At 40.5% G+C, this 20,836-nt stretch overlaps 1 protein-coding gene across 3 annotated transcripts in view; it reads right to left on the bottom strand.

The window, feature by feature from the left end:
- The window catches only part of LOC124606851 (helicase domino), a 402,945-nt gene that overhangs the window by 33,601 nt on the left and 348,508 nt on the right, over nucleotides 1-20,836 (bottom strand). For all 3 annotated transcript variants that reach the window (XM_047138941.1, XM_047138934.1, XM_047138951.1), the window contains one exon: nucleotides 15,390-15,524. In XM_047138941.1, the coding sequence (XP_046994897.1) occupies nucleotides 15,390-15,524 (135 nt within the window). The remainder of the gene's footprint in view (nucleotides 1-15,389; nucleotides 15,525-20,836) is intronic.

The following is a 20,836-nucleotide window of genomic DNA, read 5'->3' as shown; positions in this document are numbered from 1 at the left end:
ACAATTGGTGGTCGGGACCTAGCCTGGTGAAATTGTATTACCTACCTCGGGATGGAGATCGACAACCGCCTCACATGGAGACAACACATAAAGAAAGCGGCAAACAAGGGGTGCGCGCTCCTGTCCCAACTATACCCTCTTCTGAAGGGTGAAGGACTCACCTTGAAATGCAAAATGCTTCTCTGGCGCCAACTCATGCTTCCGGTCATCTTGTATGGTTCGGAAGTGTGGTCAATGGTGTCAGGCACCTCACTTTCAAGACTACAACGGCTACAAAATAAAACCTTCCGGGTAATCACAGGTGCTGACAGATACGTCCGCAACACACAAATCAGAGATTTCTTGGAACACCCCACCATCTATTCCCTCATAAAGGAAAAATCTGCCAAACTTTATGAGAGGACACAAACATTGCCCCATCACCTCATTCGAAATTTAGGCTGTGAACATCCAGACCTTCAACATAAGAGACCTAAACTAACCCTTACGCGCCACTTTAGGGACATTTAAAACACACAAACACACACACAAAACAAACATTTACTCAAAAACAGAGCTCGCACTGATATTCCGTAAAACAAATTCTCTCTGAGTTTCCCAACATATACACCTTACGAAGACATAGATTGTGTTTAACTTTACAATGAATACTTGGAAAGGATCATACAACCAGTTGTGATGTTACAATGAAGTTGCAAGTTCATTAGTATCCTTGGCCTAAGTATTGATAATCATAAAATTATCTTCTTCAGAAGATTCTTTCCAAGATTCTTGCCGTACACTTGCTGTTTACAGCCATGTTCAAGATTTTAAAACAATCTTATCTTCGTTGAAGGGAGCAAAACACACTGGATGCCTTGTTTCTGTAGGAGTCTGCCGATAGTTCCTATTATTGGGCCAGCATATGATAGATCGGCAGTTTTTGGCTTCTCTTCCTCACTGTCAGTTTCAGCCTCTTTCTCAGGTGGTCGTGATTCTGATTGTATCACCCAGTCAACTTTATGATCTGAATAACTACTCCTTCAGAACGTTATTCATAGGAGTTGTAATTCTTTGGCAAGGCTCTTCTTGCCTCAAAGTGTTTGAACTCTATTGAGCAGAGTCATTAGCACCAAATTAATTTGTGGTGAGAGATGATGGCTAGAGGTCTGGACACAGAGGTCAGTGTGCAAAGATTTTCTATATACAGTGCAACTCAGGGATCTGTCCATTCTTCTCTTAACTAACACATATAGGTAAGATAGTGGGTCCTCTTTTTCAGTTTCTATCACGAGTTTTATATTACGAAGGACAGAGTTTAAATGTTATAAGAACTGTCGAAATTTTCTACTCCATGTGGCACATACTACAAATGTGTCATCCATCTACTGATACGAACAATTTACTTTCAACCTGGTGTGTTCTAGTGCCTTTGCTTCAATGTGTTCCATGTCAGGTTTGCCGTGATAGGTGATAAAGGACTATCCATCGCCATGCCATTGGTTTGTTCATAACAATTTCTGTCAAACAGGAAACAAGGAGATGTCAGAACATGCCTAAAACATTCTGTGACACAAATGTTGAACTCTTCTGCAAGTAATTCCATGGAATAAGAGAGGGGAACTCTCATAAAGATGGAGACTATGTTGAAACTGACCTGAATATCTTCATCCTGGAAACGACAGTTGATTGAGGTACTGTACAAAGTCTGCAGGGTTGCAAATGAGGGGTTCGCAATGATGTGCCAACATTATTATGGGTCTCAGGAGGAATTCTTTCATTGGGTACTTGTTTTACAGTCCTTAATAATGTTATGTGGGAAGCCTGACTCAGTGAGAAGAGTCATCATCTCCCTCTCAGTTTTATTCATAGGATTGACATCTATCCGTCTGTATGAAATGTCATTCAAAAGATCAAAAATCTTCTTATTGTAGTCCACTTGTGACACTAGGAAAATGATGTTGTTTTTGGTTGGAAAACCTTCAGTTTCCTTGTATCCCGCGGCTTTCTCAATGCTACTCATTGTCCCTTGGAAGATATGGGTTCTTAGCACATTCACCTGTTGTGGCAAACCTATAAATCGGACACTTTTGAAGCAAAGGCACTACAATCCGCTAACATGTTTCTGTTGGTACAAAGGTGACAAATCTGTGGTGAAGCCACATGGAGTTGAAAAGCTACAAGAGTTCCTGGAATATTTAAATTCTCCTCATCGTAATATTAAGGTCACAATAGACCTTGAAAAAGAGATAAATTGAACTTGAATAAACTGCAGACAGCTACTGTGCAAAGATTTACTAATGACCAGTTTCACTGTGTTAAAGCAGCATCTCCAGGTAGATAGTAGTGTCACGTAGATAAGGGCCCCCAGCTTTCTTTGTCATATAATCCAATCCCATGAAGAGGGGAAGATGTGAACAAATAACAAGTGTCAGAGCACTGGGGCAGGGGATGAGGCACCTGCAGGTGGTTACTGGAAAGGTAAAGCTGACAGCCTCCAGTGCTTTTGCACCCATACACATCTCCACAGCTGTCATTCAGCCCTGTTATCTATGATTCGTGGTGCACCACAGTTGGCTCAGTGCTTTTGGATAGTGCCATTCAGTCATGCATTTTTTTTTTTTTTTTAGCTTGAAATGAGTACAAAGGTCTTTCACAACAACAAAAATGCCAATGTCTCCGACATCAACAGAAAAATAGACACACACACACACACACACACACACACACACACACACACACACACACACAGAGAGAGAGAGAGAGAGAGAGAGAGAGAGAGAGAGAGAGAGAGAGCGGTAGTGGTGGTGGAGGAGGGGGGATACGTAGCAAGTGTCATTGCTACCGATGTACAAGAACCAGTTAGACAAGTACACAATAGAAACAAATTAATATTATCTGTATTTACTCTGTGGTGTGCAGTCTCCACTAACAATTTCCTAGGAAGCAAGTGACTACTGCACAATAGGAGTAATGTAATGAATATTATCTTCATTTACTCTATGGTGTGCAGTCTCCATTAACAAGCTTCTGAGGAAACGGAGACTGCTGCACAATAGGAATAACATAAAGCACAGGGATATAGATAAAAGAAATACTAAATGAAAGGACAATACATGTAGTTTTCCTGGCTACTGTAGCAGAATGTTATCACAAAACCCAAAGATATTCTGGTCATATAAAAAGGCCACGAGTGACATCAAAGTTAGTGTACAGACACTTATGGAAGACTGAGGAACCCAAATTAAACATAGCAAAGCAAATGCAGAAATCCTGAACTGCAGCTTTGAATGTTCCTTTGCAGCAGAAGACAGAAGAGTGCTGTGCCCCAATTTAATTCTGACGCTACTGCAAAAATAATAATAACACGTATTATTGACACAGCGGTTGAGAAAGGAAATTGAACAATGTGCAAGGACCCATTCATATAGAGAATTTTCAACAGACTGTCTTCTAAATCATAAGATACCACAGATTTCTCAAAAAACCCCGAGATTAGCTGTTGGAAGAATGCACAGGTAAGATCCATCTACAATAAAGGGAGCAGAAGGGATCCACAGAAACATTGTCAAATAACACATTCATCTATTGCACAATCTTAGAATATATTTTGAGCTCAAACGTAATGCAGCACCTCAAATGAATGATCTGATTTATACTACCCAGCTTGGATTCTGAAAATATAGCCATATGAAGCCCAACTCACACATTTATCACAACACTTTTACGTGGATCAAGCAATAAGGAAAATGCAGTACGTCTTGACAAGTAAAATTTGACTCAATACCACACACTGATGCTTATCAAAAAACGTATGATCATATTTGGCATCAACCAAAATTTGTGACTCAATTGTGCATGCTTAGGTATGCAATTTATTGACAGATGTAGAAATAACTTCAGGCATGTTGGGACCCTTGCTGTTCATGATGTATGTAAATGATCTTGTCAACAATATCATTAATGATCTCAGACTTTTTTTGCTGATGATGCAGTTATCTATAATATAATATCTGAAAAAGTTCCACAAAAATTGAGTCTGATTTTAAAAAGATTTCAAAGTTATGCAGTGATTGACGACTTGCTTTAAATGTTCAAAAGTGTAAAACTGTACACTTTACAAACCACAAAAATGTAGTATGTTGTGAGTACATGAGCCACAATTAGAATCGGCCAACTCGTACAAATTTTTGGGTGTAGCATTGTGTGGATATGTAATTGTATGATCATATTGGCGTAGTCGAATATAAAGAAGGTGGCAGGTTTGGTACATTGGTAGGATACTGGTAAAATGCAGTCCGTCTACAGATTGCTTACAAAACAGTCTTGTGACCCTTCTAGAATACTGCTGAAGTGTGTGGAACCTATATCAGATAGGTATAGCAGTGGATATAGAAAGCACTAGTCTGAATAGTCAATCATGTTAATACACCGCTTCCAGGATGTGATGGCATGCTCGCTCCGGATGGAATCTGCTTGGTGGACTGACAGCCAGCCAGCCTGAATGTGGTTTTTAGGTGGTTTTCCACATCCAACTAGGTGAATACCAAGCTGGTACCTAAGTCTTGTCTCAGATACACGATTTGCAAACATTTAGAAAACTTTTGCTCACTTCCACATGAATATTATTAAACACAGACAGTAAAGGGTGCACACATTCGGCCCCAGGGGAGTAAGGTGTGGCAATAGGAAGGACATCTGGCCACGCCTTAACTAACCATGCCAAAATCCTTAATTAACCATGTCAACCCTGTGGAGGTGAGGGACAAAGACACAATAAAAAGAGGATGAGTTGCTATTGAAAGCACACACACTAACAGTTAAAGCATATATGAATTGTAGCTGTGTTCAGGACTCAAGATAATGCAAATTTTTGTTGTAATACTCTGTAGAATTATGTTTTGAAGAGAGCTTTTGTATAAATTACAACATCAAGATCTGTTGTCATTATTACGAGGGCCTTCCTTTATAAACCATATGTTCAGTGGACACAAAACAACTTATTTTAGTAAACTAAACTCATGCTCATAAATTAAGGATAATGCTGATATACGGTGAAACAATGCTCTGATGGGTGGTTTGCGGGTTTAAATCACCTCGGGGTATGACCATGAGGTGCATTTGACGCGAGGTCGTCGCGTGGTGGTGCTGGCAGCAGTCCACATATGCAGAGGTGCTTTGGTGCATGTCAGAGTACGGTGCAGTGAGTAAGTGTGCAGACACTTTCAGAATGCTAATGGTGACAGTGTGCAGGAAATGGCCTTCCTTTATAAACCATATGTTCAGTGGACACAAAACAACTTATTTTAGTAAACTAAACTCATGCTCATAAATTAAGGATAATGCTGATATACGGTGAAACAATGCTCTGATGGGTGGTTTGCGGGTTTAAATCACCTCGGGGTATGACCATGAGGTGCATTTGACGCGCGGTCGTCACATGGTGGTGCTGGCAGCAGTCCACATATGCAGAGGTGCTTTGGTGCATGTCAGAGTACGGTGCAGTGAGTAAGTGTGCAGACACTTTCAGAATGCTAATGGTGACAGTGTGCAGGAAATGGCTCAAAAAACACATATTGATGATGTTATGAGGGGTATAATACTAGGGCGACTGGAGGCTGGTCAAACACAGCAGGTCGTAGCACAGGCCCTCCGTGTGCCACTAAGTGTGATCTCAAGATTATGACAACGATTCCAGCAGACAGGAAACGTGTCCAGGTGCTACAGTACGGGACATCCACAGTGTACAACACCACAAGAAGACCGATATCTCACCATCAGTGCTCGGAGACGGCCGAGTACTGCAGGTAGCCTTGCTCGGGATGTTACCACAGCCGTTGTAACAGTTGTCTCCAGACACACAGTCTACAGACGACTGAAGAGACGTGGTTTATTCACCCGGAGACCAGCAAGGTGCATTCCACAGACCCCTGGTCACAGGAGAGCCAGTAAAGCCTGGTGTCGGGAACACAGTATATGGTCATTGAAATGGTTATGTTCACGGACGAGTCCAGGTATAGTCTGAACAGTGATTCTTGCTGGATTTTCATCTGGCATGAACCAGGAACCAGATACCAACCCCTTAATGTCCTTGAAAGGGACCTGTATGGAGGTCATGGTTTGATGGTGTGGTGTGGGATTATGATTGGTGCACGTACACCCCTGCATGTCTTTGACAGAGGAACTGTAACAGGTCAGGTGTATCGGGATGTCATTTTGCACCAGTGGGTGCCACCTTCTTCCAGATGATAACGCACAGTCCCACCTAGCTGCCATCATGAAGGAGTACATTGAAACAGAAGATATCAGGCAAATGGAGTGGCCTGTCTGTTCTCCAGACCTAAACCCCATGGAGCACGTCTGGGATGCTCTCGGTCGACGTATTGCTGCATGTCTTCAAACCCCTAGGACATTTCAGGAACTCTGACAGGCACTAGTACAAGAATGGGAGGCTATACCTCAGCAGTTCCTCGACCACCTGATCCAGAGTATGCCAACACGTTGTGGGGCCTGTGTACATGTGCATGGTGATCATATCCCATATTGATGTCGGGGTACATGTGCAGCAAACAGTGGCGTTTTGTAGCACAGGTGTTTCGGGATGGTTTTCTCAACTTATCACCAATACCGTGGACTTACAGAGCTGTGTCATGTGTATTCCCTATGTGCCCTATTAGTGCCAGCACATTCTGCAATGATCCTTAATTTATGAGCATGAGTGTAGGATGAGGAGGAATGAAATGCTGATAGTAAAAATCCATCTATTATAATTTTCCTGCAATCAATGTGGATTTTAAAAGAAGTGTTCTAGTGACAAGATCTACAATTGTCAGTGATCATAATGTCAGCATCAAGGGTCAGTTTAAGAGTCAAACGACAAGAGTTGCCACGAGCTAAGAGAGGCACAAGAAGTAGCAAAGTCAGGGTGTATACGATCCGGGAGATCCGGGAAAAACCCAGGAATTTTTCGTTGTTTAGTTAGCAGTTAAAATTTTGTGATTTTGACTGGTAAGAACCAATACTCTAATGAAGGATATTACCGTATCCCACTTCTGCAGAATAATACTGCAGCAACAAAACATGAACGAGAGAGAGAAAAACGAAAATAAAACTTAAGTCGCAAAGGAAATGCGCCATATACAACAACAAAACACAGTGATCCTACAAGCTTCTGCCAACCAAAGTGCGTCAAAAGCTTTAAGAAGAATATGCAGTGCTTTCTAACAGCAAATTGCCTCCGATGAGTGTGACGTCACAGCTGTTTTTACGTTAGATTCATTTGAGCAGTTGCGGGCGGGCTCTTGCGCATGCGCATTTGAGTCGCATCTGAGTAGTACCTTCTCCTGCTTCTGGCTACAGAAGTGTGGCTGTGTGCCACTATCTAGTATTGTCCCAGTTCGGATATATTGTAGATCCGGGGCTGATGCACAGAGCAGTCTGAGTTGTAGTGGGGAGGTGGGTAGTCTCCATGTGACCTGTGTTTACGTTTAGTAATTTTTGCTGTTTCCCCTTCGTTTATTGCTCTCACATGAAATGAAAAAAAGAAACAAATTTCTGTGGCCGGGAGCTACCAAATGAATTAAAATATGTTCGCATAATTACGGAAGGCTAAACTATATTGTTAGTTTCAGGTTTTATTTCCACCTTTCTGACAGTTAAGCATTAATCACCTTGCAGAACAATGAAGTTATTTTTGTCGGTTTGCTAAAGAGATTTGGCTTTTATTAGTCTTTTGTGATGAGGCAGTCAATTTATTTGAAACAAAGTGTTTAATTTCACACTGTTGGATAGTTTCAATCGTTCGCTGCATTTCAAGTGCACGTTTTCCATCTTCTAGCTCATATGGCATTATGCCATAGTAAAGAAGCAAACATGAGATAATGCAGTACTGGTACTCAAGTAAATTAACATCCGAATCTGGACATACGATTGTGCACTTTAAGGCGAATTATGCATTTTAGTATGGTTCATGAAATTCCGATGCTCTTGAAGTATCCTTTGATGTCTTGTTTCTTTTATGACATAATGCAAGATCTTTTAATGTTTTACACGTACGAAATGCGGGCTTCCTGCATCATCGTAGCTGCGCAGGCAGAGTGACGCCTGTTATTTGGCGCTCTCTGGCAACTGCTGAAACGAACCAATTTCTAACAGGTCACGGGAAAATATTGCGAATGGTGGTTTGAAAAGTATTACTTTCAAAGTAAATTTCCTTTTACACAAGATTAATTATGTGCGAGAATGTACAATGAATTTCTTTAATCACAGAGTGTTTGACTCTCATTTAAAAATCAACTCATTGAGGACGACCATCTAGAAGAATTTCGAGCCCAGAAGATCAGACATTTACGTCGTTATTAAATATTTTACTGGCACATTTTTGTGACGTATCTTATAGTGTAACACGTGCAAAAAGATCAGCATTATATGTGGAAGCTTAGCTTCTCTTGCAGCTTATTAATCTTCGTGACCAATATTATTTGTGTTCTTGTAGCAACAGTATGTATATTAATTTAAACCATTAACTTTTCTTTTTGTATGTTTACGCTACTTAAGAGTGATCTTGCTATTGGTTGACTACATCACGTGTCCTATGCTGTCATCAGCTGGCGAGATCACGTGACATGAGCTATGACTTGTTTTGGTGGAATTCGAATTTATACCTCCGTAACACGAAAAAATGCAGCGTACATGTTGCTGCACATTAAAGATCTTTCCAAAACGTGATAGTCAGTCAGCTGGTACTTTAACAATGTGTGAGCCAGTTGGTCCTTCCTGCAATATAAAATGAAAATTTGAAAGTTTTAAATAAATTGGTAAGGAGGTCATAACCCTATCAAACAGGTGAAAAATTAATATCGTGTTCCCAACTTAAAAGGGTGAGAACAAGAAAATCAAGAAGTCAGTACTTTCTGATTTTTCTAGAGATGGCTATGCTGTGGTATGTCACACAATATGGATAGATTTTTGTGTAAGTCTGTATTTTTATTCAGTAGGAGGGTGGAATAACTCTAATGAGTCACTAAACTTTTATAAAAGTTCCACAGGGTGTCAAACAGAGATGTATAACTGCAACAACACATTCTTATTTTAATAATTCTCAGCATGACACACAATGTAAGCCAATAATAAAAATTCTCCATTTTGAAACCAATGGTATTGTCATGTGGATTACATCATGCTGGATAATGAAGATACGAGATAATTTAAATTTGACAACATAAATAGAACTGTCCACGACCACCCTAGCCTCAAAACAAATATGTGGCTTGTAAAAATAGCAAAGGTTGAGACTAGTCAGACAGTTATAATAAACAGCAGCTTTGGTATTAAAATGTCTTTTCTTCAGTACCTGAGTGATGCAGGACTTGATATGCTAAAAAATGTTTAGCCTTAAAATTAATTTTTTTGGTACCTTATAGCTTGTACAGCCATGTGTTTATTAAAAAATATGTTTGAGCTTGTGGGCAATCAAAACAAGAGCTTCAGCTTTATATACAATATTCATGATCTGGAGATGCGGGATTGTGGAAAACTAAAAGCTGCTAGCGTGGCTCTTGACACTATGTTAACTGGTGGTAAATGTAAATGTCGTGTGACTAGGGCCTCCCATTGAGTAGACCGTTCGCCGGGTGCAAGTCTTTCAATTGGATGCCACTTCGGCGACTTGCGTGTCGATGGGGATGAAATGATGATGATTAGGACAACAAAATTCAAATGGTTCAAATGGCTCTGAGCACTATGGGACTCAACTGCTGAGGTCATTAGTCCCCTAGAACTTAGAACTAGTTAAACCTAACTAACCTAAGGACATCACAAACATCCATGCCCGAGGCAGGATTCGAACCTGCGACCGTAGCGGTCTTGCGGTTCCAGACTGCAGCGCCTTTAACCGCACGGCCACTTCGGCCGGCTTAGGACAACACAACACCCAGTCCCTGAGCGGAGAAACTCTCCGACCCAGCCGGTAATCGAACCCAGGTCCTGAGGATTACTAACCACTCAGTTTCGGGCGGTGGACAACTGGTAGTAATGAATATGAAATCAGTGGGAAGGAACCAAATGATTAAGTGTTGATCTTAGCACCAATTGTTTCCGCTGAAAGATCTCCATGAAGCTCATTAGTCACATAATAGTTACATAATAGAAAGTAATGTTATTGACATTTTTCCCAATACTTCTGTAAGCTTACAAATATTCCTAACTTGTCCTACACCTGTCACTGGCGGTAAAAGGCATTTTTCAAAAGTCAAGTTGATAAAAATACACCTTAAGTCAATACTTTCTGTAGAATGATTGTGCAGACTGTCAACTTTAGCCTTTGAATGAATTAGCTAGTCAATAGTTTCAGATTCTATTTTGAAAGATTAGTATGGAAAATATTCTTGAGTTAGTCCAGTTAGTATCACATCTGTCTGCTACCTGTTTATGTTTAATTTAGCCACTTACATGTTCCATGGGTAATTATTGTGACCTATCACTATGATATGTTGTAATGACTCCACACACAAACCATATTATTACACCCTGCCCACGTGGGGTTGCTGGTCCCCCACTGGGTGCCTCCCCAAGGGCAGACAGGAGAACGTCCTCCAGAAACGGAGGGTACAAGGGAAATAAAATACCTGGGGCGGACCAAAACCAGCAGGTATGACGGCCAATGGCTTGGAAGAAAGGCAGAGGAGCCCCCAACCATCAGCTGCTACCTTGCAGTCAGTAGAGGGATCTACAAAGGCTAAGGATGTTACCCTGAAAATGGAACCAGCTACCCGGCGAGCTGTAAAAGGCTACCCCTCAAATGGTTGGGCGGAAGATTAACAATCTTTCCCTGTAAAAATCTCTTGTTGTGGATGCTAACAAAGGAATAAGCTGGACAGTTATTTTGATGACTACCCCAGCAAACAAAAATAGGATAAGAGATATGTACATAGGAACATGGAATGTGCAGAGCCTATACCAAGCTGGAGCTCTATGGCAGCTGCTCACGCAAGTAAACAATTACGGTATAAAACTATTGGCTCTCCTGGAAATTAGGTGGAAGGGAAGTGACACACTGGCCTCAGTAAATTTCACAATCTTCTATACTGGTGGGAGAATGAATACCTTTGTTTCAGGTTTTGTGGTCGCTAAAGGACTGGAACATGCTGTAATGCGACATCTGTTCGAACCAGTCAGTGAAAGGATGTCCACATTAAGGTTTAGGGGAAAATTTTTCAACTTAACAATTACAAATGTACATGCACCCACAGAGGAGGCAGATGAACAACAGAAGGATGAGTTTTATAGTAAAGTAGAGCAGTTGTATGATCAGGCTCCTCAAGATGATGTTAAGATCTTAATAGGAGACTTGAATACAAAAATAGGAAAAGAAGAGGGTTATCAGCCAACTATTAGAAGACAGAGCCTCCAAGAAGTAACAAATGACAATGGAATTTGGGTTGTAGATTTTGCTATAAGTAAAAACATGACTGTCAGCAGTACATGGTTTCCACACAAAAATATACACAAAGAAATAAAAAAATATACACAAAGAAACATGTATGTCACCAGATGGACAAACTAGAAATCATATAGAGCATATATTGATTGACAGGAGGCATAGATCAGACATGAGCCAACATGGAGCTCACTGCAATTCAGACATCATCTAGTGAGAATTAAGTACAGGCAAAGGATCTCACTATTGAGTAGACAAAAAGGCCACAAACAGAAAAGTTTTAACATTAAGAAACTAAAGTCAAAAGAAGAAATACAGCGGGCATATCAGGCAAAAATAGAAGAGGGGATTAAGATCGATACCGACACATCAAATGGACATATAGAAATAATGTGGAAACAATGTAAGACTGCAATCCTCGAGGCAGCTGGGGAGATTTTGGGACATGTATGGGCTCAAAGGAAGGCAGAATGGTTTGATGAAGATGTATGAGAAGAACTGAGGAGCGTAACATAGCACGAATGCAATTATTTCAGAGAAGAACTACAGCAAATCTGAATGAATATAATGTGAAGTGCCGTGTACCTAAGAGGGTTTACAGAAAGAAGAAAAGAGCACTAGAAAGAAAAAATTGGAAGAAACTGAACAGCTAGGAGAAGAGAAGCAAGTACGTGAAATGTACTAAAAGATAAAGATGGAAAGGCTGGGTTTCAAGCCAGAAAAAATATATGTAGAAATAAAGAAGGGGATTTGATAGGGGAGAGTAATAAAATACTCGACAGATGGGCAGAATACTTCCAAGAATTACTGAACCCAAAAGTAGAAGGATTAGAATAAGAAGAAGTGGTGGAAATAACTTATTATGGACCAGAGGTCTTAACACCAGAACCCACGCTGGAGGAAGTGATACAAGCCATTAAGACCTTAAAAAATAATAGGGCACCTGGAGAAGATCAGATCCAGGTGGAACTTCTCAAATATGGTGGGGAAGCACTGTGGGAAGCAATACATAATGCCCCATACATAAAAAAGGAGATAAATTAAACTGCCAGAATTACCAAGGGATATCCCTGCTAAATACTACATATAAAGTGTTCTCCAAGATCCTAACTAGGAGGCTTATTCCCTATGTGGAAGAGAGAATTGGAGACCATCAGAGTGGCTTTAGAAGAAATAGATCAACAACTGACCAAATATTCACATTACGCATACATCTTGAAAAATGTTATGAACATCAAATAAACACACATCAGCTTTATATCAATTTTAAACAAGCCTATGATATCATCTCAACAACACTGCGGAATGTGATGGAAGAGGCAGGAATACCTAAGAAGCTTGTTAAACTTACTATGATGACCCTCAGTGAAACCAACTGTAAAGTAAAAATACAGGGTGAAATCTCCAGAGAAGAGGAAGTGAAGATGGGACTGAGACATGGTGACAATATCTCCTCACTGCTATTCAACCTTTGCCTAGAAAATGTCATAAGTCAGACAGAGATAAATAGAGGAGGAAACATTTTTAATCGTTCACTGCAGTACCTGACCTACACAGATAATGTGGCATTACTCGTACGAAACACCGCTGTGCTGGCTGATGCTTATCAACAACTGGAGAGAGGTGCAAGGGAACTTGGCCTGGTAGTCAGTGTCGAATGGATGAAACATGTGGCAATGACCAACCAGTGAAACCTACCATATCTCACTAGCTGACAAGGAGTTTGAAAGGGTGAGAGACTTCAAGTACCTCGGATCAACTATCACAGAGACAAATGACATTGCAGCGAGGCGAAAGCTAGAACAGCAGTAGGCAACAGATGCTACTTTGCCACACTACCCATGCTTAGGAGCTCACTTCTATCATGAAAGTCTGAAATCCTCATTTACAGAACAGTAATAAAACCGTTGTTATGTATGGTGCAGAGACATGGACAATGACAGTAAATGAGGAAAGGATCCTTAGCATTTGGGAGAGAAAGGTTCTGCCTAAAATATACAGCCCAATATATGACCAAGAAGGTTGGCGCATCCGTACAAATGCAGAATAAGAACAACTTTTTGAAGAACCTGACATTGTCACTACCATTAAAATAAGAAGACTGCGACGGGCAGGACATGTGGTCAGAATGGAGGAAGACGGAACATGTAAGAAGATTTTTAATGGTAAGACTGGAGGCAGACAACAGAAGGGACGTCCCAGAAAGAGATGGATGGATGGAGTTGAAGAAGACATGAAAAAGACGGGTGTCAGAGGATGGAACCGGAAAGCCATGGATTGGATAGAACGGCAGGATATTGTGATGCAGGCCAAGGCCCTCCAAGGGCTTTAGAGCTGGGTAGTAGTAGTAGTAGTAGTCACGCTATGTATGTAACAACCTAACTGGTGCACTGTTTTATTAATTAAATCATTTAACACTGGTTTCAATTTAGAAATTTACTTCTTTTGAAGAGGAAGTTTTATGTACTGCTTTAAATATGATATATAATTATACATACCTTCTGCCATGGCCACTAGATTTAGATTGATTTTTACGTGCCCAAGGAAAAAATTAATTTCTAAAGGGTTGGGATAAATGATATAGTGTTTGTGTGGAAAATGTTCTGGAGTTAGTCCAGTTAGTATCACTTCTGTCTGCTACCTGTTTTATTTTTAATTTACAACTTACATGTTCCATGGGTTATCATTGTGACCTATCGCTATGATATGTAATGACTCAGTTTTACAGTCTCTCTCTCTCTCTCTCTCTCTCTCTCTCTCTCTCTCCCTCTCCCTCTCTCTCACTCTCTCTCTCACTTTCTCTCTCTCTCTCTCTCTCACACACACACACCATATTATTATACAGTTACAAATTCTTCTATGAAGTAGGAGTTGTTAAACAGATATGATTCAAGTTTGTGTTATAAGTTCTTTACACTACTTGGTAGGTGATAAAAATACTTTGCAGGAGATTTAATGGGCTGTGAGACTGTTGCCAGTATGCCAAACTGTTTAAAAAGCTCTCTGCAAGAGGTACTACAGTGAGCAACACATATTATCTTTTTTCATGTTACTGCGCAAGAAATATTCTCTCCTTCTATGATGAAATATTCTAGGATATTATAAAAATAGGAATGGAAAGTCAACTTTTCCCTCTCCAAAATGCGTTACTTTCTGTAACACAGAAGTTCCAGAGGTCATCATAATACTTCATTTCAACACAACAAATACTGCAACTAACGGAAATGTTTTCTGGTTATAGTGGATGACTGGTTTAATTTGGAAACTGTAATCATGAAAAGGCAACTGTAAGTAATAAAAAATTAAGAACTTTGAATGGGCACTTTATAAACTTTTCCGAACAGATTTCACATTTCCATGACCTAGCTTATGTTTCCACTGTGATTTATTAAGTACAAGGTAAAAAGAGTGCCTTCCTAGAGAGAGAGAGAGAGAGAGAGAGAGAGAGAGAGAGAGAGGAGAGAGAGAGAGAGGGAGAGAGAGAGAGATAAGGAATGGGTGTAAGACCTGATGTAACAACAAAGTCTAATTTAGCACACTAAAGCTACAATGGAGTTCTATAGGGAAAACAATTCAGTGGGGGAAGATGGTATTGTGAGGATAATGTTCACTGACATACTGCCAGTGAATGTGTAATATTAGGCGAAGCACAATAATTTTAAATTTATTATAGGATTATGATCCCACCCGCTCCCCCCCCCCCCCCCTCCTCTCTCTCTCTCTCTCTCTCTCTCTCTCTCTCTCTCTGTGTGTGTGTGTGTGTGGTTTTTTCCTTCTTCTTCTTTTTTCAAAAAAGGAGCAGGATTACCGGATTAGGAGTATATGGATGATGGACGTCACAGTTAGGAGAGCAGACAATGTAGCATTTCAGGAACAATACAATAACTCCTGTTAAAAATGAAGATGCATAAGTATTTGATAGAAACTGAAATATATAAACATTTTAAGAACAAATACTGGAAACCACACTTACATGTGTGAATTGTTGAACTGTCTGTGGCTGTACTTGCTTTATGACCTGCTGAATATGCTGCACAGTCATTGTGGATGGTAGAGTTTTCTGTGACTGTACAATTAACTGTGTCGGTACTCCAGCTTTATTGGCCACCTGCTCATGAACAACATAAAATAACTATTTACTTATGAAATAAAGTAACATCATAATGAGATAGCTGGCGAAATACATAAAATTAATAAATCATGGCCCATGGGTGCATTATACCACTAGCCTCTATGAAAAACAATAAATAACTAAAAGGAACATATTAACAGTATTGAAAGTTCTTATTCTCAGTGCATATCTTTCCACATGTTTTCTTTCTCAACGTTGTTAAGCATGTGCATTACCAGGCTGATCGGTGTAATCGTATGTCACCTTTGGGTCATCCTATAGCATTGCTTGTGACTGCTTTGACTATCCTCCTTCCACCCTGTCTGCTGGATCACAGTTAAACATTACTTAACTAGCACATTCCTACATTTCACTTCCAACTCCAAATGGATCCATCCCTCCTCTACACATCATTTTATGGCAGTTACTTATTTTTCTGCAGATGTTGATTGCTAATGCAGCCTCGCATCGCAGAATAATGCTAAAGTTCCCAATACGGCTTCTTTCTGCGTTTTCATTTCCCTAACCCACAAATTATATCCATAGTTCCCTTTAGAACTGACTAATGCTTTCATCTGTCCATTTTCTGTGTTTTGTTTCACATTTTTTACTTTGTTTTCTCTCTCATCAAACATCAGCTTTTTATACCTTCACTGTTACCCTGTGTTTACCCATCACTAATCAAACCATTTACAATCCTTTCCTCCTCCCTAGTGACATCCCACCCCAAGTGTGCCTTTTGTCTGCATCAGTTCAAAAAAGGACTCCTACATTAAAATCCAGTCCCACGTCCTGTTCCTTAAATGCTGCCAAAGCTATGGGTCATGGAATATTGCTTTCAGCAGGGGATCCACAGCAGATTGGAATGATACAGGATACACAGAAGATTCAAAGAGCAGCACATTTTGTTATAAGTTCATTTAGTAAGTACAAAACCATCATGGAGTACTAAATTATTTATAATGGCAGACACCACAAGAGAGATGTTCAGCATCATGGTACTGTCTACTCTTGAAGTTTCCTACAAGAGTCAACAAATATATTGCTGCCTCCTATGCATACCTCAGGAAAAGACCATCAGAATAAAACTAGAGACATTTGAGCTCACACAGAGACTTACCAGCACTTGTTCTTCCTGCGAATTACATACGACTGGAACAGGAAAAGGTGGACGTGACAGTGGTACACTAAGTACCCTCCACCACACACCGTAAGGTGGCTTGCAGGGTATAGATCCTGATTTAGATCTCTATGACACATCCATTATCAACCCCTTGCATGTGGCTCATATCCCTGTTAAAAAATCAGGCGCAGGACCTGTCCAATTCATTGACCCAGCATACCCTAGTCCAGTCCAAATTACAGGTTTATCCTATCCGACCAAAAGCAGGGCCACCTATGAACTCGTACAAGTCATATAACAGCTCTGCTGCAATTTCTGCACAGCATTCTGCGTGGGCATGACCACCAACCATCCACCCAAATGAACTGTCACTGTCGAACTGTAGCCACCCAGTGGTGTACCACGGTGCCAAGCATATTATGTTCAATTTCAATGGCTCCTTCATACTGCACCCTTGCCCCTCAGCACCAGCTTTCATGAACTTAAATTTCCTCATCCACACACACTTTTCCCCAAGAGTCTCTCTTTCCTACATCCCTCGGTTCTGTCGTCCCCTCCCAACCAACTCCCTTATCATCATCATCATCATCATCATCATCATCATCATGTGTTGCAAAAACTCACCAGTGCCACTGCCTGTGTGTCATTCTGCTATCCTGTGCACCTGCTGCCCTCTCCCTCCCACATTTCTATCATTTACACCTGCTGCTTATCTCTGAGTCTTCATCATCCTTCCCCAACCCCCCTCCGTCCCACTCCTTGTCTCCTCTCTTACAGACTACAGCCCTGGCATTGTGTACTGAGCAGGCACAAAGTAACTGCAAAGGTTGTGTGTGTGTGTGTGTGTGTGTGTGTGTGTGTGTGTGTGGGCGCGCACGCGGAAGTACGTATGTGTAAGATAACTTGAAAAAGAAAGGAAGTAGATTAGGGATTAATGTCCTGTCAACAATGAGATCTTTAGAGACAGAACACAAGCTTAGATTGGTTTGAGGACGGCAAGGAAATTGGCTGTACCATTTCAAAGGAACCATCCCTTCATATGTCTACAGCCAGTCAGGGAAATCAAGGACAATCTAAATCTGTTTAGTCAGACAGGGACTTGAACCGTCATCCTCCCAAATGTGACTCTAGTATGCTACCTGTACCACCTTGCTCGGTGTTTGGAAAAGAATTTGTCTAAAGCAATTCGTCTGAACGCCAGCGAAGTTTTCAGGCTTGTTTATGGGCCTGCAAAGACTCAGTGCCTCTGCTGTTAATTTAAAAGGAACGTATAGTTCACGTACTACACAGGCCAGGGCACGTGCAAGGCTCGTGCAAAACATGTGGCTGCAAGAGGCACCACATCTGCGGGATGACAAAGCAGTGGCAGGTTCGCTGTGCCTTTTGGACAAGGCAAGGGAGAGAAGGGAAGAGGGATATTGTGAGAACTCACCTCTTTTTTGTTTTGTTTCGAGGGTAGCCACGGTTGTGTTTATGTGGCTCCTGAGAATGAAAGCTATTTTTGTCAGCTGCTATCTTTATTTTTGTAAGAACCATTGTAGCTATTGTTGCACATCCTTTTTGAATGAAAAATACAGAATTTGTTTTGGCAGTTGGTCAAAGGAGTCAAGACTAATCAGATGCACTTCTACTGCTTTTTCTAACCACAGAAAGAGAGGCATGTCACAATTTACATTGATGCAACAGGTAAGTATTTTTCATGTACAGTACCATTAGTATTGTGAATGCACATTGTTCATAAGTTAGACTTTTTCTTCTTCAAGGTTGTAGAAGGAAAATTTGTTTTCTCATGATCTGTTATTTGAAAAATTGGTAGGGCAGTAAATAAGCGTGTGCTGACCTAATAGCTAGAATGAAAATAATGGGAAGAAAAGGCAGCGATATTGCAATGAAAACTAGTTTGTCATCCTTTATTGAATAAAGAAACACGAAAGAGCTAATACTTGACAAGGATGACATACTTTCAGTGGCGGTTCTTTTTAATGAGTGATCACAGTGCAGCGTGTAAATAGTTTTCTATTTACATTCTTAATTTCAGAATTATATATGAGAAAGTTATGAAAAATAAAAAGAACATCAGTCCATTTGCTTGCTGTCATGACAAATTATCTCCTTATCTCTGTAAATGGTATTGTAAATCACATAGTCTCTGCTAAGCACTAAATCTGAAACAGTGAGTTCAGAAGACAGTGATAAAAAACTGTTTCAGCAGGCTGCACTTTTCTGTAACTCTTGCTACGCTGTTGTATGAGGGGTGGGGGGCCACGGGAAAGGATAGGAAATGGCTAAGTTCCACTGCATAAAAGCACACCTAGAAAGAGGGGTTTAAATTGATTTCATTGGCAGAAGTCAAATTTTATTTCATGTACAGTCAAACAGGAACACAGTTTGTTGGAGTGACATCAAGTGTTTATTCCTCCAAAATTATTTCACTGATAAACATGTAATTTTGAACTTTTATAGAAATTACTAGGGAGCATGGTAATGCCTTGCAATTATTGCTAAATATACATGGGAACTGCATACATACTCTAAATTCCTTGCCCTCCCCATTCTCTCACCCCATCTTCTCTACCCTCCCTGTACACCCCCCCCCCCCCCCCCAACCCTTCTCTGTAAGATCTGTTTTTGGTAACAATGTTATCCCTTTATATGTTGTGTATCTCAAAGACATCCTGCTACCGCAACAATCCTGCCCACCAAGTCCCCCAGTGATGTAACAGCACTGAGCACATGCTTACAGAGACTTAAATTATTCAATTGTCGAGTGAAAGGGATTTCACAGCGAAAACCAGGAAGGTTCCATATGTCTAGTTCTTTTTTTAGTTCAGTTGCTTAGTTCTTTACCATATTGCTTTTTATTTTGTTCACCCCAAAATAAATTGTAAGTACACATTATTATTCTAAGCAAATTAATATGTAAATTTTAAATTGTGTTGTAATTACATTTTTTTTTTACACAGAGATTATCAGCAGACAATCATAAAAAATGTTCATTTATGGTAGCCATAAATTTGAATTGTTTAGTAAATTTCTTTTAAGAGCTTGGTTTGTTTAAAACATATGACTGACTTTTCCACTCACACCAAAAAATGGACAGATTTTAGCAATACACAACAATGGGTGTGTGTGTGGGGGGGGGGGGGGGGGGGGGCAGTTTGCAGTTTGCAGTTTGTCTTACACGCGCAACACTTTACTTTAAATGTGTGAAGTGGTCTGTCTTCTCAATCTTTGTTTAAATTATGTGCATGACTTTCTGTTATCATATTAAATTCACACTAACAAACAACAGAAAAAAAAGAACTCACTCTCATCCACAGGCAACCAAGAAACGGACTCAGTGGTTTTAAAAAGTGGTGGCACATGACTGTCATAAATGAAAACAATACCAAAGTCTGTTATACACTGAAGGGCCAAAGGAACTGGTATAGGCATGCATATTCAAATACAGAGATATGTAAACAGGCAGAATACGATGCAGCGGTCGGCAATGCCTATATAAGCCAAGAGTCTGGCACAGTTGTTAGATCAGTTATTGCTGCTACAATGGCAGGTAATCAAGATTTAAGTGAGTTTGAATGTGGTGTTATAGTCGGCACACAGCATCTCCGACATAGTGGAGGATTTCCCGTACAACCATTTCACGAGTGTACCACAAATATTAGGAATCCGGTAAAACATCAAACTTCTGACATCCTTGTTGCCAGAAAAAGATCCTGTAAGAATGGGACCACCGATGACTGAAGACAATCGTTCAAAGTGACAGAAGTGCAATCCTTCCGCAAAATGCTGCAGATTTCAATGCTGGGCCATCAACAAGTGTCAGCATGAGAAACATCATTGATATGAGCTTTTGGATCCTAAGGTCCACTTGTGTACCCTTGATGACTGCACGACACAAAGCTTTACGCCTTGTGCCTGGGCCTGTCAACACTGACGTTCGCCTGTTGATGACTGGAAACATTTTGTCTGTTTGGGCGAGCTCATTTCAAATTGTATAGAGCAGATGGACGTGTATGGGTATGGAGACAACCTCATGAATCCCTGCAAGCAGGGGACTGTTCAAGCTGGTGGAGGCTCTGTAATGGTGTGCGAGTGCAGTGGGAGTGATGGGATCCCTGATATGTCTTTATATACTCTGACAGGTGGTACTGTAGTGTTTCGGGATATTTGTAAACATCCCAAC

This window comes from Schistocerca americana, chromosome 1, assembly GCF_021461395.2.
Source record: "Schistocerca americana isolate TAMUIC-IGC-003095 chromosome 1, iqSchAmer2.1, whole genome shotgun sequence".
Taxonomy (NCBI): domain Eukaryota; kingdom Metazoa; phylum Arthropoda; class Insecta; order Orthoptera; family Acrididae; genus Schistocerca; species Schistocerca americana.
This window is presented reverse-complemented; position numbering and strand designations above follow the sequence as displayed.